At 39.1% G+C, this 25,200-nt stretch overlaps 1 protein-coding gene across 1 annotated transcript in view; it reads left to right on the top strand.

Annotated features, from left to right (window-relative positions):
- DNAH11 (dynein axonemal heavy chain 11) overlaps nucleotides 1-25,200 on the top strand; it is a 426,042-nt gene that overhangs the window by 60,358 nt on the left and 340,484 nt on the right. Inside the window, exons 9-14 of the mRNA XM_035253682.3 lie at nucleotides 5,770-5,886; nucleotides 14,610-14,747; nucleotides 15,352-15,476; nucleotides 16,072-16,267; nucleotides 18,473-18,577; nucleotides 18,734-19,126. Coding sequence (XP_035109573.3) covers nucleotides 5,770-5,886; nucleotides 14,610-14,747; nucleotides 15,352-15,476; nucleotides 16,072-16,267; nucleotides 18,473-18,577; nucleotides 18,734-19,126 — 1,074 coding nt within the window. The remainder of the gene's footprint in view (nucleotides 1-5,769; nucleotides 5,887-14,609; nucleotides 14,748-15,351; nucleotides 15,477-16,071; nucleotides 16,268-18,472; nucleotides 18,578-18,733; nucleotides 19,127-25,200) is intronic.

Here is a 25,200-nt window from a genome sequence, read left to right as displayed (position 1 = left end):
CCAAATGTCAGTTTGATCTCTCCTTTATGAGGTGATTCTTTGGACATATTGGGCTCAGGGAGCTGCTTGAGGAGACAGTTTGCTTTTTATAGGAGCTCGAGTGCTGAGCTGTGAGCTTCATTGTTCATTCAGAGCTGCTGGGCAGGTACATTTAGGTCTACTGCAGCAGAACTCATAAACTGCTTTTTGTTTCCATGTGCTCTGTCCTGGGGAGTTAGGGCTTTATTTATGAGTTTTTGTTGTGCTGCTGCCTTTTTTTCAGGGCTGCCCTGCCAAGTGAGGAGGCAGCCTAGTCACTGTGTGCCTGCAGAGGCTTTGCTGAGCTGCTGTGGGCTCCGCCCAGCTGCTGTGTGAACTTCCCTGCAGTCCTGTTTATATGGGGAAAGTTAGAACTGCCTCGGCAATGGTGGCCCACCTCTTTATTGGCGGACTCTCTCTGTAATGGTGGGTTGTCTTGGCAATGACAGGCTGCCTCAGCAATGGCAGACTACCTCCATAGTTTTGGAGGGCCTTGGTAATGGTGGACGCCCCTCTCCCACAGAGCTGGACCATCCCGGGTTCAGCTGTGTTTGCTGTGAAATAAACCAGAGAGTTTCTGGTTGCTGTTCTTTTGTGGGGGTGGGACCAGCCAAGCCTGATCACCTGGCTCCCTGCCTCAGAGCACCCCCCTTTTTTTTTTTTTAAGTTGAACAGTCGACTCTCTCCCAGGTGTTCCAGTTGCCTGTTGAAAAGGCACTAGAATCTGTGATTTTCTGTGCTGTGACTCACTGTGCCAGTTTAAACAGCAGCGCTGAGTTCCGTGGCACTTTTTTTGCCCAGGAATCTCCTGGCCTGGCTCGCTGTTCAGTCCCCTTTTTAATCAGATGAATGAGTGACTTACCGGGGCTTCGATTGCCAGCTAAAAGGGCACCCGGACCAGTGTATTTTGTGTGGAGAACCGCCGCGCTGGGCAAAGCAGCTGCGGCCAGCCAAAGCAGCCTTGCTGGCCAAAACAGCCACATTGGTGACCTATGGGGCTCCTCCGCCTGGGTATCTCCTGGTCTGTGGGCAATAAAAATTCATCTGGAAATGCAGTGTCCACTCACCCTCTGCGCTTTCACTGGGAGCTGCAATCCTGAGCTCTTCCTGAACGGCCACCTTGGATCTTTCCTCTGTATATCCCCTGCCCTTTTTTTTTTTTTTTTTTTTTTTTTTTTTTTTTTTTGCTTAGGATTATCTTCACTATGCAGGCTTTTTTTCTGGTTCCATATGAAATTTAAAGTGGCTTTTTCCAATTCTGTGAAGAAAATCAATGGTAACTTGATGGGAATAGCATTAAATCTATAAATTACTTTGGGCAGTATAGCCATTTTCATGATACTGATTCTTCCTAACCATGAGCATGGAATGTTTTTCCATATGTTTGTTTCCTTTCTTATTCCCTTGAGCAGTGGTTTATAGTTCTTCTTGAAGAGGTCCTTCACATCCCCTGTTAGTTGTATTCCTAGGTATTTTATTCCTTTGTAGCAATTGTAATTGGGAGTTCACTCATGATTGGACTTTTTGTCTATTACTGGTGTATAGGAATGCTTATGATTTTTGCACATTGATTTTGTATCCTGAGACTTTGCTTAAGTTGCTTATTGACTTACGGAGATTTTGGGCTGAGATGATGGGGTTTTCTAAGTATACAATTATGTTGTCTGCAAACAGAGACAATTTTACTTCCTCCTTTCCTAATTGAATACTCTTTATTTATTTTTCTTGCCTGATTGTACTGGCCGGAACTTCCAATGCTATGTTGAATAGGAGTAATGAGAGAGGGCATCTTTGTCTTGTGCCAGTTTTTAAAGGGAATGCTTCCAGTTTTTGCCCATTCAGTATGATATTGGCTGTGGGTTTGTCATAAATAGCTTTTATTGTTTTGAGATATGTTCCAGTGACACCTAGTTTATTGGGAGTTTTTAGTATAAAGGGCTGTTGAATTTTGTAGAAGACCTTCTCTGCATCCGTTGAGATTATCAGGTGGTTTTTGTCTTTGGTTTTGTTTATGTGATGGATTATGTTTATAGATTTGTCATTACGTGTGCATGTGTGTATGTATTATATATAATATATAATATATGTGCATATACACATATACACAAATATATGTTTCTTAATATCCATGTGTCCATCCATACTTAGGTCATTTCTGGATCTTGGCTGCTGTGAATAGTGCTGCAGTGAATGTGGGAGTGTAGATATCTTTATGAGATGGTAATTTCATCTCCTTTGGGAATTTACGTAGAAGAGGGAGTACTTGGTCATACGGTAGTTCTAACTAACCTCTTTAGGAATCTCCATACTCTTTTCCATAATGGCTGTAGCAATCTACATTCCCACCAATATAAAAGGAATTATATACTATGTTAAAGTGAGATTTATTCTAGGTATGCAAGGCTAGTTCAATATTTGAAATCAGTGTAATTCTCATATTAACAGGCCAAAGAAGAAAATCCCATGATTGTGTTAACTGATGCAGGAAACAAATTTGGCCAAATGTAATACTCATTTATGATGAAAACTCTTAAAAATAGGAGTAGAGAGAAAGTTCAGTTCGTAAACTTGGTAAAGAGCATCTACTAAAAGCCTAAAGCACATTGTACTTAAAAGGTGAAAGACTTTCCTAAGAGCCAAATGTAACGAAACACGTGCCAACCACAACCACCTACTCAGTGTCTCCACTGAGATAGTTCATACACATCTCAAAAATCAGATCTGTATCCCTGCTTTATCCCTCCACAAACCTATTCTTGCCTGCCTCTCCAACTCATTGAATGACCATATGATGGGCTACATGGTGAGAAATGTTTGAGTCATCTGTAATCTTGCTCACTTTCTCACAACAAACATCCAGTTCTTTTGGATCTGCCTTGAAAGTATATCCAAGTCTTGTCTGTGACTTGGATTATTGACCTTGACTCTAAACTGCTCCCTTTCCTGTCTTTGCTTTGTTAGTTTACTCTCTACGTGACAGCCTGAGTGCCTTTTAGATACTAAGTCAAACCATGGCTTTTCTCTAATTACAACCCTTCAGTAGCCTCTCATGATGCTAATATAGGCAGTTATTCAGTGTTCAGAATATAGAAACATTCTTATAATGATTTCTGAATAATACTAGTACATCATTTATTCTGTAATATGTATTTATTGAGAAACAGCTAAGTCCTGGGAACCTCATTAAATATTGGTACTGTAATTGTGAAAGAAAATAAACCTGGTGGTTATACTCAGAATCTGAGGAAGAATGTAGATAGGCAGTTATTAGATAGGTGCCCAGTGCTGGGGTATGAAGAATACAGAGCATTTGCCCAGGGCCCCTTTCCAGAGGAGGTGAAAAATAAACTGAGAACTGTAACATAAATAGAAATGAAGCAGGTGAGAAGTGGGTGAAGGAGAGAGACAGAATGTGATGAAGCTCTGTGGCTGGATCCTAGAGTGTGAAATTGGGAGAGGTGGCAGAATGGGAGCAGTAAGTGGCACATAGACTGCATAGGGTCCTATATAATACATGATTATAAGACCTTTGGACATTATCCTCAGAAACTGACAATTCTGAATTGAGATTATGAGTTAAAGCATTCTAAGTAAGAAAATGATACAAGCATTCTCTTTTAAAAAGATCATTTAGGCTGCAGTTGGAGGATGAATCAGAGACAGGACTAGAGGCAAACAGAGTAGTTAAAAAAAAGTGGTTAGCAGAAATCCAGATGAGCAATAATGGTGGCCTCGCCCGGGGCATGCCTGGAAAGATGGAGAATAGTAGAGAGACTCCAGAGGTAGGTAGAAGGTCACTCCAGAGGCAGTTAGAAGAGCACTTGACAGAGAAGTCATGGAGGTTGCCCAAGTTTCTGTTAGGGTATAGGAAAAAAAGAGCAGTTTTATAGAGAAGATAATGGGTACAGATATGTACTTGAACAAATTAAGTGTGAATTTTCTATTGGACTTTCCAAGGGGGAGGTCACACGTGCAGTTCTAAATTTGTTTTCAGGAAACGAGTGAGGCTGGAGGGAGGTGAGGGAGAGAGATCAGGCAGGGAGACTAGCATATTTTCCTCTCCCTGAGATGTTGATTTCTAAATGTTCAGTTAATGTTTGGGGACTTAAGCTGTATGTTCTCTGTTACCATAGTAAGAAGAGGGATGTTAGGCTTGTTAAAACTTGTTGGGAAGTTGTGTTTACTTTATTAGCCAATGATTCTTGAATGAAGAGATTGCTTGACTGTAATTCAGAAGTGGAGACTTCCTTTTGATGCTAAATACAACATGTGGTGTATGACATGTAGCGTCCTAGAACTTTGTTGTTACACTACTTTTCAGTTTGTGTGAAATTCAGCATAAGGTGCTCTCTGTTTAGGTTGCTATAACCAAACACCATGAACTGGGTATGTTAGAAATGACAGAAATTTATTTTTCAGAGTTTTAGTGGCTAAGAAGTCCAAGAGCAAGGCTCCAGCAGATTCAGTGTCTGGAGAGGGCTACATCCCAGTTGATGGATTGCACTTTCTGTATCCTTACTTAGTGGAAGGATGGAGGGGTCTCTCTCAGGCCTTTTCTATGTAGACATTGATCCCGTTCATAAAGGTCCCACACTTATTACCTAATCACCTCCCAAAAGCACCACTTCTTGATACCATCGCATTGAGGGTTCCAATTTCAAAATATGAATTTTGCAAGGACATAAATATTCAGATGCTAGCAGGTATATTCCTTCAAAGAAACATAGCCTCTGGGATCTGGAGCCAGGCTGCCTGGCTTTAAATTCCAGCCCTGACATTTACCAGTGGTGTGATTTTAGGTGAGTCACTTAACTTCTCTGAGTTTGTTTTGTCACCTATAAGGCAGAAAAAATTACTACGTCCATCAGATGTTGTAAGAATTGAGTTAATCATGTAAAGCATTTAGAAAAGAATTACTTATGTGCTAGCTGTCATTTATTCTATTACTGTTGTTGTTGTTGTTAATAGACGGAGGCTCAGCTTACAGAGTGGGCAGAGGCCTTCATTATGAGAAATCTGTGGTGTGTGCTTCAGTGGCCTTTTGACTACAAAGCACCAAAATGTTTGTGAAATCCAGGGATGACTTTACTGGAGACTCAATTCTGATGCTATGAACATGATAGTTATTCTTACGCTGTTTTATTGTTTCTAATTATGGAGTGGTGATTATGTATTAGGAGGAAACTGAGGGATGTTAAGTGCGTGCTAATAAGAAACTGGGAAAATGTAAGAGTGTTTTCTCTGTATCACTAATGATGTTTTCATACCTGTGGATTTCAGTTCTTACTTGAAGAAACAGTGTTTCCATATAGAGTTTCCACTGGGTGCAAAAACAAAACCCTTCCTATTTAAACTTGTAGATAGATTAGTTATAATGGGAATATGTTTTTTCTTTTCTGAAAAACGTCACTTTTTCATTTATAATCAAAATGGATTGGGAGAAGGAGGAGAGACTGAGGCTTCTATGTGAGCATGCTGGCCACAGCTCTGGTGTTGGGGGCTGAGCCACCGAAAAAGACTGGGAAAGCATAGGGGAACAGTGCTAAGCTTTCAGTGTTTCTGTAAGGTGGTACTTGCAGTCAGTCAGCTGTAGCTATTCTTTATTTTCCCTGGAATCCTGCTATGAAATAATAAAATCACTCAGAGAGAGAGAGAGAGAGAGCGCACTAAAATAAGGTCACACTTGTGTGATTGCTGTTTTCACTACTGTATTCTTTCGAGTACACTAATATTTTACTTTGAATTTTACAGGAATTTGAAAGTGATTATGTCGCATTTAAGTCCAAAACTCTGGATTTTGACAGAAGGCTTGGGACAATGGTTTGTGAAGCTTTCTTTAACTGCAATGGCTTAGAAGCTGCATTTAAGGTTAGTTCTGAAGAAGCTGTCATAAAAAATGTTTTACTAATGAATAATATAGGCTGTTAGATGAAAGGGGTAAATTGTGATTCAAGAAGAGTATTAAATAGGTTAACTAGTCACATTCCCTTCAAATTCAGCTAACTGAATAATAAACTTTGAATAATGTACTAATGAATAATGACACTTTGAACAAGATTATTTTAGAACTTTCAGTTACTTTTCTTTTCTTGCATTCACAGTGTTTTAGCTCTCATTACCTTCACAGCAAGTTTGTCCTGGCCAGTGAAATATGGATTTAAAATTAAGTCAAAGTAAAAAGTGAAAAATACCTTAATTCTGGAATTTCTTTTATTTACCATTGTTTAGATACATTAGGTTCATCTGTCTATTTTATTATTCTGACTGAAACAAATAGCAATTTATATACTGTATTTACGCAGGCATAAGACATCATTGATTATCAGACACACCATTATTTTATGTTCCAATAAAGGAAAAAATACTGCCAAATAATTACGATTTCATTGACTGTGTAATTCAGTTGCATAGATTTTGAAACATAAAAGTATGCTTGTCACAGAATTGATGAAATATGGTTAAGAGTTACATAAAGAAAAGTAACATGATAGTGCCCCCAAATGAAAAGCTTATAATATGAGGAATAGAAACGCCACGTAAAACTTGCTTGACAAAGAAATAAAATTACAAATCAAGTATAAGTTAATAATTAGATGATATGCCAAAAGAGGAATGGAGCATTTTGTATCAAAAGAAAAAGAGCTAAGAAATCCTGGGTATAATTCACTGAGAATGGCAGTGCCAAGCAATATAGCAGACACAGATTTTTTTAAAGATAGTGTTCGATTTTGACCTTCAAATGAATTGGCTAGTCAGTGATGAAGCCACCAGTGTTATCTGGTCCCAGTCAAGCATTTTAACTTAAAGAATTCATGAGGACCTGGATAGGAAGAATCAATATGGTGAAAATGGCCATACTGCCCAAAGTAATTTATAGATTAGATGTTATCCCCATCAAGTTACCATTGACTTTCTTCAGGATTAGAGAAAACTACTTTAAATTTCATATGGAACTAAAAAAGAGCCCACATTGCCAAGGCAATCCAAAGCAAAAAGAACAAAATTGGTGGCATCACACTACCTGACTTCAAACTATGCTACAAAGCTACAGTAACCAAAACAGCATAATACTGGTACCAAAACAGAGAGAGATATAGACCAATGGAACAGAACAGAGGCCTTGGATATAATGCCACACATCTACAGCCATCTGATCTTTGACAAACCTTGGATATAATGCCACACATCTACAACCATCTGATCTTTGAAAAACTAGCAAAGAGAAAAGGATTCCCTATTTAATTAATGGTGCAATGGAAAACTGGCTAGCCATATGCGGAAAATTGAAACTGGATTCCTTTGTTACACCTTATACAAAAATTGACTTAAGGTGGATTAAAGACAAGCTTAAGACCTAAAACCATGAAAACTCTAGAAGAAAACCTAGGCAATACCATTCAGGACATAGGCATGGGCAAAGACTTCATGACTAAAACACCAAAAGCAATGGCAACAAAAGCTAAAATTGACAAATGGGATCTTATTAAAGAGCTTCTGCACAGCAAAAGAAGCTATCATTAGAGTTAGTAGGCAACCTACAGAATGGAAGAAAATTTTTGCAATTTACCCATCTGACAAAGGGCTAATATCCAGAATCTACAAGGAACTTAAACAAATTTACAAGAAAAAAACAACTCCATCAGAAAGTGGGCAAAAGATATGAATAGACACCTCTCAAAAGAAGATGTGTTTGTGGCCAATAAACATGAAAAAAAAGCTTATCATCACTGGTCATTAGAGAAATGCAAATCAAAACCCCATTGAGATACCATCTCATGCCAGTTATTGCATTCATTAAAAAGTCAGGAAACAACAGATGCTGGAGAGGATATGGAGAAATAGGAACACTTTTACACTATTGGAGTGTAAATTAGTTCAACCATTGTAGAAGACAGTGTGGCATTTCCTCAAGAATCTAAAACCAGAAATACAATTTGACCCAGTAATCCCATTACTGGGTATATACACAAAGGATTATAAATCATTCAGCTATAAAGACACATGCACCTGTATGTTTATTGCAGCAATGTTCACAATAACGAAGACTTGGAACCAACCCAAATGCCCATCAGTAATAGACTAGATAAAGAAAATGTGGCACATAAACACCATGGAATACTATGCAGCCATAAAAAGGATGAGTTTCTGTCCTTTGCAGGGACATGGATGAAGCTGGAATCCATCATTCTCAGCACACTAACACAGGAACAGAAAACCAAACACTATGTGTTCTTACTCATAAGTGGGTATCGAACAATGAGAACACATAGACACGAGGGCAGCATCACACCCTGAGGCATGTTGGGGGTGGGGGTCTTGGGGAGGGATAGCAGTAGGAGAAATACCTAGTGTAGATGAGGGGTTTATGGGTGCAGAAAATCACATGGCATGTGTATACCTATGTAACAAACCTGCACTATCTGCACATGTACCCCAGAACTTAAAGTAGAAAAAGAATTCATGAAGATCAAATCATTGTTTGTTTTTTAAGAACTCTTCAATGAAACTGAAGTGCCATTAGCCAAAATATACAGCCTGTTGTTATAAAATGATCTGTAATCTCATCTCTCAGGTATAATTACTATTATCTTTAATATTGCCACTATTTTTTCTTTGCCTAGCTATTCATACATGTTTCTCTTGGACAAAAATGACATTATATTTTAAACCTCTGCTATAATAATCTTCTTCACTTAAAGTCATAAAATTTTTTCTTGCCTTTATAACAGAATTCAACTACTATTTTTTTTTTTAAATATCTGTGTAATAGTCTATTCTTTGTTACCGGAACTAGTTTTTTTTTTTGGTAGAGACATGGTCTTGCTTTGTTGCCCAGGCTTGTCTTGAACTTGTGGACTCAAGTGACCCTCCTGCCTCAGCTTCTCAAAGTGCTGGAATTACAGGCATGAGCCACCATTCCTGGCCTGGAAATTCTTCAATGTGTTTATTTTATAATGCTTGAAAACATATTTTCTTTTCTTTTAAAAAAAAAATAAAGAGAAAAGGAATGAAGAAGAGGGAAAAAGAGGAAGAGGAAGAGGGAGAGAGAACGAGAGTGTTACTTAATTGCCCAGGCTAGAATGCAGTCTAAAAATGGGTATTGAAAACCTCCCTTATACCATCAATTGTGCTTAATAATGGCCAACCAATATTTCATTTAAACCTGTAAGTAGGTGTGATGTGGTACTGATAAGAGTGCATATCTTGTGTGTTTAAAGTGGAGAGTTCTATAAATGTTTATTAAGTTTACTTGTTCTGGATCTGAGTTCAAGTCCTGGATAGCCTTATTAATTACTTGTTCTGGATCTGAGTTCAAGTCCTGTATATCCTTATTAATTTTCTGTCTCATTGATCTATCTAATATTGATCTTGAAATGTTGAAATCTCCCACAACTACTGTGTGGGAGTCTAAGTCTCTTTATAAGTCTTATGTATCCTGTGTTGGGTGTGTATATATTTAGGATCATTAGCTCTTCTTGTTGCATTGATCCTTTTACCATTATGTCCTCTTTTGATCTTTGTTGCTTTAAAATCCATTCCATCAGAGGCAAGAATTGCAACCTCTGCTTTTTATTTATTTCTTTATTTTTGCTCTCCATTTGGTTGGCAAATCTTTCTCTATCCCTCTGTTTTGAGTCTCTATGTATCCTTGCATGTAAGATGGTTCTGGATGCAACATACCAATGGGTTTTGGTGTATCTTTTGATTGGGGGATTTAGTCAACTTAAATTTAGAATTACTGCCATTTGATGTTAGCTGGCTGTTTTGCCCATTAGTTGATGCAAATTCTTCATTATGTTGATGCTCTTTACTTTTCGGTATTTTTTTAAAAAGGTTAATACTGGTTGTTCCTTTCTATATGTAATGCTTCTTTTAGAAGCTCTTGTAAAGCAGGCCTCGTGGTAATGAAATCTCTGAGTACTTGCTTGTTCACAAAAGATTCTATTTTTCCTTCACTTATGAAGCGTGGTTTGGCTGGATATGAAATTCTGGGTTGAAAGTTCTTTTTTTTAAGGATGTTAAATATTGGCCCCCTCTCTCTTCTGGCTTGTAGGGTTTCTGCTAAGAGATCTCCTGTGAGTCTGATAGGCTTCCCTTTGTGGGTAACCTGACCTTTCTCTCTGGCTACCCTTAGCATTTTCTCCTTCATTTCAACCCTGGTGAATCTAACGATTATGTGCCTTGGGGTTGCTCTTCTTGAGGAATGTCTTTGTTGGATTCTCTGTATTTCCTGGACTTGAATATTGGCCTGCCTTGGTAGGTTGGGAAAGTTTTTCTGAATAATATTCTGAAGAGTATTTTCCAGCTTGGATTCATTCTCTCTGTCGCATTCGGGTACACCAATCAAACGCAGATGAGGTCTTTTCACATAGTCCCATATTTCTTGGAGACTTTGCTCATTCATTTTTATCCCTTTTATTCTATTCTTGTCTTCTCATTTTATTTCATAAAGTAGGTCTTCAACCTCTGATGTCCTTTCTTCTGCCTGATCAATTCGGCTGTTAAAACTTGTGCATACTTCGCGAAGTTCTTGTGTTGTGTTTTTCAACTCCATTAATTCACTTATATTCCTCTCTATATTGTCTATTGTTAGCATTTCATCAAACCTTTTTTCAAAGTTCTTAGTTTCTTTGCATTGGGTTGGAACAAGTTCTTTTAACTCCCAGAAGCTTCTTATGATCCACCTTCTGAAGCCTACTTCTGTTAATAGAACACAGTCCTTCTCCATTAGGCCTTGTTCTGTTGCTGATGAGGAACTGTGATCTCCTGTAGAGGGAGAGGCATTCTGATTTTGGGTATTCTCAGCCTTTTTAGGCTCGTTTCTTTCCTTTGTTATAAATTTGTCCATCTGTTGTCTTTGTAATTAAACCTTTAAACCTATTATAAGCCTTTCTTATAATAGGTTTCTGAGTGGACGTCCAATTTATTGATTCCTAGCGCTGGAATATGAGCAACCCACTGTGCCGGCCAAAACAGCGGCGTTAAGACTGATGGTGCTTTTCTGCCCAGGAATCTCCGGTCTGGCTTCCTTCTTGATTCTGCCTTCCCAGAGCTCCAAATGTTGGCCAAAAGGGGAACCAGTCCCATTTACTCTGCACCAAGAACCGCCGTGCCAAGGTGCTGGCAAAACCGCTGCGCTAGCCACAAGATTAGTGCTGGCAACCCATGGGGCTCCTCCACTGGGAATCTCCTGATCTGTGAGCAACAAAAATTCGTCTGAAAGTGTGGCGTCCTCTAGTTTTCTGTGCTTTCACTGGGAGGCACAATTCCAAGCTGTTAATGATCAGCCATCTTGGATCTCTCCCTGGAACTAGTTTTTAAAATGCTTTTATAAATAAAAAAGAATGTAGAGTGAAAGCTTCATTACAGATGCTCCTGCCATTTTTAATTCAAGGCTCTCTTTTTCACAACCATTAATTTGAATTCTGTTAAAGTACCTGCCAGTTAATTTTTTTATAAGCAATTTAATCTCTCATCTTTTTTTTCTTTAACTTTTCATGTTTTTGACTTGCATACTGAACAAATATGAGATCATACTGTCATAAGCTCGGCGGGGGTATGACATCATCTTGCAACTTCTGTGTAGATCACTTTCCATGGTGACTGGTACAAAATGGCGATTTATAACTACTTGAGGCTAGGTGGACTGACTGGTAGTTCAAGTAATGAAATAACATACTGATGAGGGTCAACTGCAAGTATAATGGCAGACGAAAATATTACAAGGTTGTCTACTTAGAAAACTATTTCGCTCATAGGGATAGGGTGATGAGCCTATTTACTGTTGGTGTCTGGGAAAAATATATTTGTAGACTGTTCCAGTACCTGCTATTGTCAAAGACATGACCAGGAAGGGCACTGGAATGGAGCGCTATTCTACTCTAATATAAAAGTATAGCACTTCAGAATTGAAAGTGCTGGCGCTCACCAAAAACCAGGACCAAATACTACTGAATGGCTCTGTAAAATTTACAGGATGGTAGACTGAAATGTTTAAGAAAAAAATGTGTCTAGAAAGGACTATAGCTTTGAAAACTATTAAAATGTGAATGGTTAAGGTGGCCACAGATTTTTAAAAATCTTTGAAAGTGGCACATCTAGGAAAAATAGAAATATGTACTACATTGAACATGCAACAGTGTTATGAAAAGCTGTATTATGCAGTGAAACAGAAGTAGATCAAAATTAAGGCAAACCTTGCAGATCTCAGATGGGATATTTAGAAAGAGAAGCCTGTGGTGGGAATTACTATTTAGTCTTAAAGTCAATGTGAAAGAAAACATCTCTACTCTTCATAAAATAGCTTTTAGTTTTACTGTGAACGAGGAAGCAAGAGCTTGAAATGACGTTTCCTCTCCTCCTGGAGAGTAACTTTTATACGTTTTAGATGATGAACAATTACAATAATGTATACTACCTCAAACATTGAGACTTTTCCTAATACTTTGTGGCTTTACAACCTTGCCCCAGAATATTTTATCTGTGTATTTTCTATTCACAACTTGGAGTTAAGGACCGCTAAGCTGGTAAGCAAGATGTGATGTAGCTGGAAGGTTCTGGTATTCTTGTCATTGTGGTCAGTACGGTGAGTGTGAAAAAACAATGTTGTGAAATAAATATACTTACCAATTCTTGTTGGAGAATACTTTCTTGTTAATAAGGCAGTGTTTACTTTAGAATTTGTATTTGAAACCCAATCTCAACAAAACAGTGGCTTTGGGAAGAAAATTAACCATTTACATTTTGCTAGGTAGCAGCCAAGTGGATTTAGAAATACTTTGCAGTTTCTACTGTAGTTATTATTGATGTTACCAGAAAAAGTCAGAATGTGTTTGTCCAAAATGGCCCCTAAGGTATAGTTAGAGTTAAATTTTAGTTTATTTCTTTTCTTTTCTTTCTTTTCTGATACAGTCTTACTCTGTTGCCCAGGCTGGAGTGCAATGGGACAATCACTGCTCACTGCAACCTCCGACTCCCAGGTTGAAGCAGTTGTCCTGCCTCAGCCTCCTGAGTAGCTGGGATTACAGGCAGGCACCACCACACCCAGCTAACACATCTTAGTTTCTATAATTTTTTGGTGGTAATTTTATTTTCAGAGAATGTAGTTTATGGAAATATTTGCAAATTCTTTATTAAGCTGTTTTTTAAAGTGAAACTAGTTTGAGGGCTCACCTATTATTTCCTTAAGAAAAAGAACGAAGCCCCCTCCTTTGCCATATTGTTAAATAAGGCATGATCTTGGATACAATTTTTCTGCCACCATAAATATACTTAGTTATTTTGAGAAAATGTCTTCTTTCAAAGACTATCTACCTGACAGGCTTAATAACTAACATATTATGAAGTCCACACAGAATGATCAGATAACAAAATGATATAACTTTCAATGACGTATTAGCTGATAAAAGCCACACAGTGAAGCACAAACCCAAATGCTAGACCCGAATTTCCAGTGCCAGCTCCGCCACTAGCTATATGAATTTGGGAAAATCATTCCCTCCTTATAACTCAGTTTCCTCACCTGGAATGTGTGATAATAACAGCACTTTTAAGGCCCTTAACATATAGTTCCTGGGACATAGCCTATAGAAACATTGGTTATATAAAAATATATATATATTAGTTACATCATTTTGCTTGCAAGGGAAGAGCTGTTTTATGCTAGCACACAGAAGAATCCACATTGGGTAGTAAACAAGACAAGAGACTAATGGGAATCTAAAATTAGACTCACTGGGAATCTACCTTGTGAACACTGGCAGTGAAGGTAAGTTTGAAATCTTGGGGCCTCCATTGACTGAACGAGAGGAGGTTGTGAGACTTCACTCTTGCTTTGCTGGCGATGTGATCCTGCTCAGCCTGTGTCTGCTTGCTTCTGTCCCCCTATCAGTTGGCTTCCTCCGCTTGTTAGCAGTTTCTGCTCACTGATAATTTTAGCCAGCATGGATTCAGCCAGGTCCTGACTCTCTGAGAAACAATCTGATTAGCTCAAGGCATTGATTTGAGCCAGGGCATCCATGTCACAGGGGTCATCCACCAGTAGAGTGGTTGTCCTTGGAACAGTCACTGCCGTAGCCCCAGGACACTGTTGAGGGTGGCTGAGTCACGTGGATGTACCGGGTGCTGTAGGCAAGGGGTCATAGTGACTGGCACATCTGGTATAATTATTCATGCTGTGACCTAGAGGGCCTCAATATGGATATATGGATATTTATATCTAAAGAATACATATGTAGGAGGGAAGAACAATAATGAATATGTGAATCTTGTTTCTGTTCTTACATCCAAAAAGCATCTTCTGAAACATTACCTGGCACCCCATAGGAAATAGTATTAGCGGTGGGCAGAGATTGCAGGCAGACAGTGGTTCCTTTCTGCTGAGGAAGGGAAATTATTTTACATCTAGAATTGGTTTATTGGATGTACAGAAATTTTAGAGAGGTGCAAAAACAGATTTTACATTTTGAAGCAACCCAGGATACTTTGAAGATTCTAAACTTTAGTCGTAAGAGGTTTGAAAGGGGAAATTGTAAGCTATTTGTGTTAAAAACTCATAGTGCTTAACATTTCCTTAACTTTGATTTTTATAGCTTTTGACCGTATTTGGAAATTTTCTAGAGAAGCCAGTTGTCATGGAAATTTTCAGCCTACATTACTGCACACTAGTGCATATGTTTAATACAGAGCTGGATGTATGTAAGCAGTTGTACAGTGAACACATGAAACAGGTAAGTGGCAGATAAGGTTGGGCACATTCATAATATCATTTTTGCAGATAATGACCATCAACTGGAACTTGATGTGATTGTACCTAAAGATTATATATGGGCACTACGTTTTTGTGCTTTTGTTTAACGGTTGCCTCATCGTAATGGTAAACTTGCTTTAGGACTGTAACTCCTCTAGTAATCAAGTGATTAAACACATATGTTTTATACTACTGTAAAAATACCAAAATCAACAATTTTTTAAAAGGTTGGGAGGCTAATCCCAGCATTTTGGGAGGCCAAGGCAAGTGGATCTCAAGGTCAAGAGATTGAGACCATCCTGGTCAACATGGCGAAACCTGGTCTCTACTAAAAATACAAAAAAAAAAAAAAAAATTAGCTGGGCATGGTGGCACCTGCTTGTAGTCCTACCTACTCGAGATACTGAGGCAGGAGAATTGCTTGAACCAGGGAGTCTGAGGTTGCAGTGAGCTGAAATCGCACCACTGCACTGCAGCCTGGTGACAGAGTGAGACTCTGTCTCGAAAAAAGAAAAAAAAATGACCAATAGGCATTCTGACTAAATGTTCCCTTTCTTCCTCTTCACCAAAATACCAACTTGCAGATTGAACATGGACATGTAGTTCTTAACAAGAACATGCCGTTTACCTCAGGAAATATCAAATGGGCCCATCAGGTCCTCCAACGACTTCACATGTTTTGGTCAAACTTTGCATCTCTCCGTTATCTGTGAGTAGTTAAGCTTAGATCATGGCACGTGATCCTAATGTTATGGGTGATGTTTTATATAAGGGAGTGAGCTATTCATATTAGCACTTAGGAAGCCATTGCCCTGTTTACTTCTGTCACTGGTTGGGTTTGTGGAGAGGGATCATCCCCATGGTTTTGGAATATTTATAATGGCACTCTTAGAACTTGATATGCTTACACGCTTTCTGGTCCTTGTTTCTTTTTACTTGTCTTTTCCACCTGCCATGTTTGGAGTTTTTTGCTGTAATTGCTTTTCCTTTTTCCAATAAGTAACACTGCTTTTGTTATCCAGTCTTTGTGTCTTTTTCTTCTCTTCATTGGAGCTGGTAGCTTGTTGCTATCAATGTTTCGTAACATTTTTGGAGTTTCATTCATTTGATAACTTTATCTTTTAAAGTAAAAGCCATTCATAGACATAATGAATTGTTTATCTTCCTGATTGTTTCTTTTCCTGGTTGTTTATAGTGCATTATCCTATTTTATATGTTTTATATTGTGTATTGTATTATACAATTATTAAGCTGAAATCTATGTAATATATGAATAAGCCAGTAGAAAAATCTTATTCTTACAGATTTTTGGGCAATCCTGATAATGACTTAGTTTACCAAAAGTATGTTGAAATGACCACTTTGCTTGAACAATTTGAAAATCTTATCTATAATGAATGGAAAAGTAATGTGGATGACATCTGCGAATTCAATTTGAATCAACCCTTGGTAAAATTCAGTTCCATAAATGGTCTTCTCTGTGTCAACTTTGACCCAAAGGTAGGAATTTGACTTTTTAAGATGATTTATAAGTGCCCTTTTTATTATAAGCATATTTCTGATATTTCCAGTCATTTGTAATTTATTTTGGGAAAATATTAGAGTTTTGAGGGATATAACTGTAAACAATTTCTAGTATGACTTTGCTGTAGAGATTTGTTTCTCAAATTATACTAATTACTTTATTAATTTGTAGTATAATTATTTCTTTACCACCCTACCCTCACTAGATAATGAGCCACTGAGAGTAGCATTCATTTCATCCAGTCTTTATGCTCTATGTTTCTAGTGTAGTGTCTGGCACTTCATAATGCTTAGGAAATGTTAGCTCAACTGAATTGAATCATTTGTCTTTACCAGATAGTTTCTGGCCTAAATACATTCATAACATACACCAGTTTTTTAGTTAAAATTTCATCAAAAGACATGTCATGCTTTTGATGAACAGTGATAAATTTTATTTGTCATTTCTTCAAAGGGACAGTAGCTTATATATGGTACTTAAACTGATGGTAATTTTAAAAACATAAAACACATTAATATAAAAATATTAACAGTTAAATAATGTCCAGGATGAATATTATCTTCATTGACAGGTCTTTTGTTACTGCATGGTAAATCATGTAACAAAGGAAATTTCATGTATTTTCTCAAAGAAAATTTCATTTTCTCATAATTTCATTATGTGTTATGTAACAATGGGACTTTGTTACCATTTATAGATGTGTATATAATTATACAAGATGTGCATATATTTAATAAATACTAGATGTGCATGTATATATGTGTATATGCATATTATATATTTTAAATAACAGATCTCCATGTCTGGCACTTTGTTAGATATGAGACTCAAAATGAGCTTTCTTTTCTATTTATTACCATGGATATGCTTTATGGTAGCAGGCAAGCTTATAAGAACATCTATTTGTTGCAAATCAAAACCGCATTGAGATACCATCTCATGCCAATTAGAATGGCGATCATTAAAAAGTCAAGAGACGACAGATGCTGGAGAGGGTCTGGAGAAATAGGAATGCTTTTCTACTGTTGGTGGGAATGTAAATTGGTTCAGCCATTGTGGAAAATAGTGCGGCAATTCCTCAAGGATCTAGAATTAGAAATACCAATTGACCTAGCAATTCCATTACTGGGTAGATACACAAAGAATTATAAATTGTTCTATTATAAAGACACATGCACATGTATGTTCATTGCAGCACTGTTTACAATAGGAAAGACTTGGAACCAACCCACATGCCCATCAATGATAGACTGGATAAAGAAAATGTGGCTCCTATACACCATAGAAAACTATGCAGCCATGAAAAAGGATGAGTTCATGCCCTTTACAGAGACATGGATGAAGCTGGAAACTATCATTCTCAGCAAACTGATACAAGAACAGAAAACCAAACACTGCATATTCTCACCTATAATTTGGAGTCGAACAATGAGAACACATGGGCACAGGGAGGGGAACATCACACACCAGGGACCAGCAGGGGGTTGGGGATTAGTGGAGGGATAGCATTAGGAGAAATACCTAATGTAGATGATGGGTTGATGGATCCAGCCAACTACCATGGTGTGTGTATACCTGTGTAACAAACCTACATGCTCTGCACATGTACCCCAGAACTTAAAGTACAATAAAAAAAGAAAATCTGTTTGTGGTTTCCATGACAAAGCACAAAGTGCCTTAAACATCTAGCTGAATTTTTAGGGGTGAAGATTGTACATTCACTATTAGTGATTAGCTGGAGTCTCTCTTGACCGTCCAAGTGCATGCCTAGGAAGTGAGAAAGTTAGCCTCACTGAGTTCAGTAGGCAAACTCTATGCCCGAATCCTGATCCGTTTCCCTAAAATATATACACACTTGATTTTGCTGGTAAAACTCAGCACACATATCTAAATATATGATACAGAGAACTGAGGATTCTCTCTACTTTGTGATTTCGTGAAACCAATTTATAGAAACTAATTTCTTAAAATGTTTTAGGGATAATTCATATACCTTTACTGTATTACAGAAAGTATGATTTTTATTTTTTAAAAATGTATGAAACAAAGCCTATTTACCTTGATGATTTGAAAATATAGTAATCCTTGGATAACATCTTAAGTGTTTCAAGTTAAACTTGAGTTAAAATAGAATGATCTTATGAAAATATGCAATAATTTTAATAATTTTATTTTAATAGCTAGTGGCTGTATTGAGAGAAGTGAAATATCTTTTGATGTTGAACAAGCAGGACATACCAGATTCAGCTTTAACCATCTTCAAAAAAAGAAACACCATTTTAAAGGTTTGTGTTTTTTAAAAAAGATACTAGGGCCTATTATGAATAGAAATATTTTGCATTTTAATTGTTAATGTATAGACCTACATGACATTTTTACACTTTTAAGGTAGAGAACATAGCTAACATATTTGGCACTTTTTGTTTTGGGCTTTCTTTCAGTACATTGGAAATCTTGACCTTCTTGTGCAAGGATATAATAAGCTGAAACAGACGCTCCTAGAAGTTGAATACCCTCTGATTGAAGATGAGCTGAGGGCTGTTGACGAGCAGTTGACAGCAGCCACCACGTGGCTGACATGGCAGGACGACTGCTGGAGCTACATCGAGAGGGTGAGGGCGGCCACAGCTGAGTTGGAGTGCAGAGTTGAGCACACGCAGAGCAACGTGAAGGTGATCCAGCAGACCATGAGAGCCTGGGCTGGGTGTGCACTGCCTCCCAGGAGAGAGCACAGACGAGAGGTGGCCTTCACTTTGGAGGACAAGGGTGATTTGTTTACAAAAAAATACAAGTTAATCCAAGAAGATGGCCACAAGATCCACAGCTTGGTTGAGGTAATGGCTTTTAAGCTTTCAAGATTTATAGATCTTTGCATTGAGTTCAGAGAAGAGCAAAAATACTTAGCCTAATAATGTGGGACTCTTCCATTAAGCCTGAAAGAGCTTTATGAATGGGTTTATTAGGCATTTAAAGTGGGGGAATTTGTGTTACTTGCCTACAATTTCTGTAGCCCTCACTATTCTCACTCCTGAGTTCCCTGAGATGTGTTGATTAAACAGAAAGGCTGGTGATAGAATCTTTATCTTGTCACAGCAACGTCCTCTTTTGGATGCTCTTAATAGCTACCACTGTTTGCTGACTGCCTTGTATGTGCCAAACACCTGCTTACATCATCTCAAGGAACCCCTCAATCATCTCCTGAGGATGGCAACCGTAATTACTCTCCTTTTAGCGAATATTTGAGTTCCTAAAACAGTAATAGGCACTAATCTAGGGTTATGGATTTAAGAGAAAACAGACACCAAATAAAAAACAAAAGGCAGAAGGCAGAAAAAGAAAAGCAAACCCCTCCCCCACCAATTCTTTATTTCATGAAGCTTACACTCTAGTCAAGGAAGTTAGCAAGAGACAAGAACAAATAGTTGATGTGTCCGTTATAATAGGAGCAATGACGAAAAACAGAGTAGAGCGGGTGGGATAGGGAGTCGCTTGGGGGAGGGGTGGTTGGGAAGGCCTGTTTCCTAAGATAGCATTTTCTGCAGAGAACTGACAGGGAACAAAGCATACAGATATCAGGAGAAGGATATTCTGGAGAACCAAAGTATGGATGCTTTGAGGTGGGAGCAACCTGTCCTGTCCCAGGATCAGTCAGCAAACTGGGATCAGAATTCACAAGGGGTGTTGTAGTAGAGGATGAGGTTTAAAAGGGGCTAACAGCACATTACTTGGGGTTAGCAGGCTGTTACGAGGACGTTGGATTTTACTGTCCTCGTAGAGGAAAGAGCAGCCAGAGACCTCCTGCTGAAAAGTTTTCCCTGTGGAGGGTAAGCCACAGGGGAGCAAGGAAGGTGGTCGGCAGGGAGACTCTTCAGACCCTACTCTAATAATCTAGGTGGGAAATGATGCTGCCTTGGGTCATGGTGCTAGTGATAAAAGCAGTTCATATCCCACATATATTTTGAAGGCAGAGCCAGCAGAATTTGCTTTGAGGAATCAGAGGAGAGAGAAGTCAAGGATGATTTCAAGGTTTTTGGTCTGAGTGACTGGAGTGGAGTTGCCCCTTAGTGATATGGGGAAGATTGTGGTGAGCAGATTTTGGAGGAGGAAAAAAAAGGTTTGGTTTTAGATATGTTAGTTAGAGATGCTTGTCCTAAGGGACATTTTGGGTAGACTAGAATTGTAAGTGTGTCTTGTGTTCAGGAGAAAATCCAAGTAAGTAACAGAGAATTGAGATTCATGCACATATATGTGGCATTTAGAGCCATATAATTAGATTAAGAACATGTAGGAACTGGAGATAGAAAAGAGGTCCAAAAATGAGACTTGAAGTCTTCCCTAGGTCAGAGGAAAATGCAGCACAGGGTAATGAAGAAGAGAGAGTATTGCCCTGGAAACCAATGAAGAAGGAATTTGGAGGAGGAGGAAGAGCTCCACTTGGTCCCATCCTGGCATAAGACCTGAAAATAAAGACAGAGGTTAACTCTCAGATCTGGTAACATGGAAGTCATTGGGATGAGAAGAGGTGATTTCCTGCAGTGGCAGAGTGGAAGCCTGATGGGAGTGGGCTGATGAGAGAATGGGGAAATGAGAGTGGAGACAGCTGAGAAGATCCTGAGGAACTCTGCTGTGGGGCAAACTGAGAACAGGACAGTGCCTGCAGCCTGTGTATCAGGGTAGGGAGGGATTTATTTTTAATAGTGGTTGATATTTCGGGATGTTTGTTTGTTAATTGCAGTGATCTAGGAAGGAGAAAAAATTGTTTGAAGAAAGCCATTGAGGGAATGGGATTTAATAAATGCCTGTAGAAGATGTCTTTAGATAGGAGCACAGAGCATTCATCTGTAGTATGGGATGGAGGAATGTGGTGCTCACAGATGTGCAATGCTGATGATGGGAACTTGAGTTGATTTCTTGTTGTTCCTATTTCTTAAGGAAAAAAGAGATGGGAATGAAAGAGAATATTGTCTTTCCTCTGCACCCTTGTTATGTAGAGTCTTCTCTATAGACAGGCACAGTCCTCAAACCATGAATACTCTCCTCTGGGCAGGACACCACACACACGCACACACACAAAATTTCTCTGTAACACACATACTCTCACACACACATACTCTTTTTCTCTGTCACAAATACTCACATATCACACACCTTCTCTCTCACATACACCCTTTCTCTCACACACATTCAAACACACACACACACACACACACTGCATCCATCATGAAGAACCACAATATGGGGTAGGGAAAATGTCCTTGGTAGAGGCTGGAAACAAGAGTCTTCTAGAGGCTGGGCCTGAATTTTCTCATGTGTAAAGAAAGTAAAGGTCCTTCGCTCTAGGCTAACTCAGCAGAACAGGAAATAGATGATGGTTTTCCTGCTGAGAATTGTATACAACCCATTATCTAGTCTTGGCAGTGCATCATCATTCACTTGCTTGAGAAATACTGTGAGAGCACCTTTCTCAGTTTTTGAAATAATAAAGAGAGCAGAGCAAAGATCCTTTCTCTCATGGAGCTTGAGACTAGTGAGGGGAGAGAGAATAAGCACTGACATGGTAAGTCACGGTGTGTTAGAACTGGTACATGTTACAGGAAAAAGATCAAATGCGAGCAAGACAAGGGAATTCTGGAGGGTGGGGTCAAGGATGCTGTTTTAAGTAGGATGATCAGAGTAGGCCTCAACCTGAAAGTAAAATTTGAACACACACTTAACAAAGGCGATAGAGTCAGCCAAGTGGGCCTTTGGGTGAAGAGTGTTCCAGGCAGAGAACAGGGCAGGTGGGCGGGAGCTCCCTGCGCATAGTGGAGGAAGAGCAGGGATGTAGTGAAGAGCAGGGATGTAGTGTCAGGGGAGTACAGGGAGCTGAGTGGAGAATTGCTGAGGTGAGATCAGATGCTAAGCTGCGTGGGAGGGACTGGCAGCCAGGTGAGACTTCTTAGGCTTTGTACAGACAGATGCTGGCTTTTGCTCTGAGGTATGTGACACTGCAGAATTTTAAGGAGAGGAGTAAATACAATCTGACTTTCATTCTAAAAGGAATTCTGGCTGTTGCGTTGAGACTCTGCAGGGAGGCAAAGGAAGAGGCAGGGTGACCTGGTAGGTTGCTGTTCTTTCTAGTAATCTAGGGGTTCCGTATGTTCATGCTGCTATCGCGAAATACTGTAAACTGGTAGCTTAAAAACAACAGAAATGATTTTCTCATAGTTCTTGAGATCCAGGTGCCAGCATGATCAGTTTCTGGTGAGGACCCTCTTCTAGGTTGCAGACTGCCAACTTCTCACTGTGTCCTCACATGGAGGAAGGGGCACACGAGTTCCCCTGGGCCTGTTTTATATAGGCACTAGTCCCATTTGAAGTCTCTGCCCTCAGGACCTAACCACTTCCTCCTAACCCCCTCGCCGATACCGTCTGCTTGGCGGTTAATATTTTAACATTCGAATTTTGGGAGTACATAAGCATTCAGAGCATGGCACAAGCATGTAACAGATGATGGTGTTGGACCAGGGTGGTAACAGTGAAAGTGATTAGAAGTAGTTGGATTCTACATATATTTTGAATTAAGTGGAGCAAACGTAAATTCCTAAAGACTGGATGTGGAGCATGAAAGAAAGACAAGTTAAAGATTATTCTACACATTTTGTCATGATCAACTAGAAAGGTGAAGTTGCAGTTCATTCATATGGGGAAGAGTGTGAGGGCGAGAGACTTAGCAGGGAAGGTCAAGATTTCAGTTTTAGGCATTTCCAATTTGAGCTGTTAATTAGCCAAGTAGAGGGCTATTGGATTTATTCATTTAGAGTTAGGGAGAGGGGTCCAAACTGAAAACACAAATGAAAGAGGAGCGGGTGGCAATGATATTTAAGCCAGGAGACTGGATGAGATCACTGAGAGCATGAGTCTAGCTAGAGAAGAGAAAAAAATCAAGAACTATTGGCTGGACCACCATTCTTCTCTTAGGAGACTGGGGAGAAGGACGACCAGCCAAAGATACAGAAAAGGAAAGACGAGACAGTAGGAGGGAAACCAGGGCAGGAGGTTGAGTGAAGAAAAGGTCTGAAGGATAACAGATTTTCTTACCAAAAAGCAAAGTACAGTATGTTTGCTATGTTCTAGTAGATATGGAGAAGAAAATTAAAAAGAAGCACATAATTTACATGAGTTTCAATATTTCTGTTGACAAGTTTTCTGAAATTTCTAAGAAAGGTTTAATTTTCCCATCAATGACAATTTGCCAGGACGAAGACTTTGTTTCTGTCTTCCCTCAATACTGCCTGAAACAGCCTCCTAAGGCTGCCATGACAAGATCCACAGACAGGGTGTGTTAAAATGGAAGAAGTCTGTTCTCTCATAGTCCAGAGGCTAGAAGTCTGAGGTCAGAGTGTGGGCAGGCCCCCCACTCTGCCAAAGGCCTGAAGCCTGGAGAGACTCTAGGGGCGTTCTGACATGTAAAGGAGGTATTTATCTGGAAGTTTATTTGTTTTTCAGCAGTATCTTAACTAAGTCATGCCATGGACTATTTCTAGTTGTTCACTGAAATGCTGTGAATTATTCTGTGACTTTGAAGACACCTCTACAACTGTGTATGTGTTAGAACGTGTCTCATAGAAGACAGATGATGGATTGCAATTAGTTTTTTCTGTTATGTTTTCTTGATAATAAAAAAAGTACTCCCCAAACTCCAAGGATTCTTAAACCATTAAGATTTATGAATCCTGATGAAAATTCATTAAAAGTATGGCCAAGACATGACTAGAAAGTGTCATAAAACAAGGTTTTGCAGTGTTAGAGAAAAATGTTAGAATTTTTTTCTACATTAATGAATATAGAAAATAAATGGATTCTCTTCTTTTTGTCCTTAAGGCAAAAACTAAGAAGCGTTGAAATCACTGTTCTCAATCTGAGAATGGAAAAGAGCTTCCGCCTTGAGGGAATGCAAGCCAGCTTTAAAATGGAAATTAAATGATTATTTGTTTCCATAAGTTGGGTCTTTTAAGTGATTGTTTTTCTCTTAGCACATGATGTTGAACCTAGTACTCAGGCTTCTGGTGAGGAGCTTGGTTTGGGGAAAAGCAGTAGAAATATGGCCAAGGGTGAGGCAGTTCTGCCTTTTGCATGCTGCATCTTTGCTGGCCAATGGGGTGTCAGTGAGTGGTCTGGAGTCAGAGTTAAAGACAGAGAGAAGAGAGGAGCAGGACCATCGAAGAGTGGTCTGGAAGGGACCTGGGTGATCATTCAGTGATCTAAAGCTCTCTTCTCTTTTGCTCCCTTTACCCTCATGTGCTAAATATACAGCATTTCTCATCAGTGTGACTGTGGTGATGTAAACTGGATCTTTCGGTGTGAAATAGTGTATGACTGTGACATGATGGGAAAGGCCCTACCCTGGGAGGTCAAGAGGGCTGGTTTCTAGTGCTAGCTCAGCTATTAACTTCCCACTAGTGTGACACTGAATGCTTATGAGGTCTTTGTTTTCATATCTGTGTTAGTCTGTACTCACACTGTTGTGAAGAACTACCTGAGACAGGGTCATTTATGAAGAAAAGAGGTTTAATTGACTCACAGTTCTACATGGCTTGGGAGGCCTCAGGAAACTTAGAATCATGACAGAAGGTAAAGGGGAAGCAAGGTTCATCTTACATGAGAGAGAGAGAGAGAGAGAGACAGACAGACAGAGACAGAGGGCACGGATAAAGGGGAAGAGCCACACACTTATCAAACAACCAGCTCTCACGAGAATTCCATCTTGAGAACAGCAAGTAGCAGGTTGGGGCAGGTAGTCTGCCCCCATGATTCAATCACTTTCCACCAGGCTACAAACCCAACATGTGGAGATTACAATTCAAGATTAGATTTGGGTGGGGACACAGAGCCAAACCATATCAATATCTTTAAGATAAAGAGACTT

This window comes from Callithrix jacchus, chromosome 11 (assembly GCF_049354715.1).
Source record: "Callithrix jacchus isolate 240 chromosome 11, calJac240_pri, whole genome shotgun sequence".
Classification (NCBI taxonomy): Eukaryota; Metazoa; Chordata; class Mammalia; order Primates; family Cebidae; genus Callithrix; species Callithrix jacchus.
This window is presented reverse-complemented; position numbering and strand designations above follow the sequence as displayed.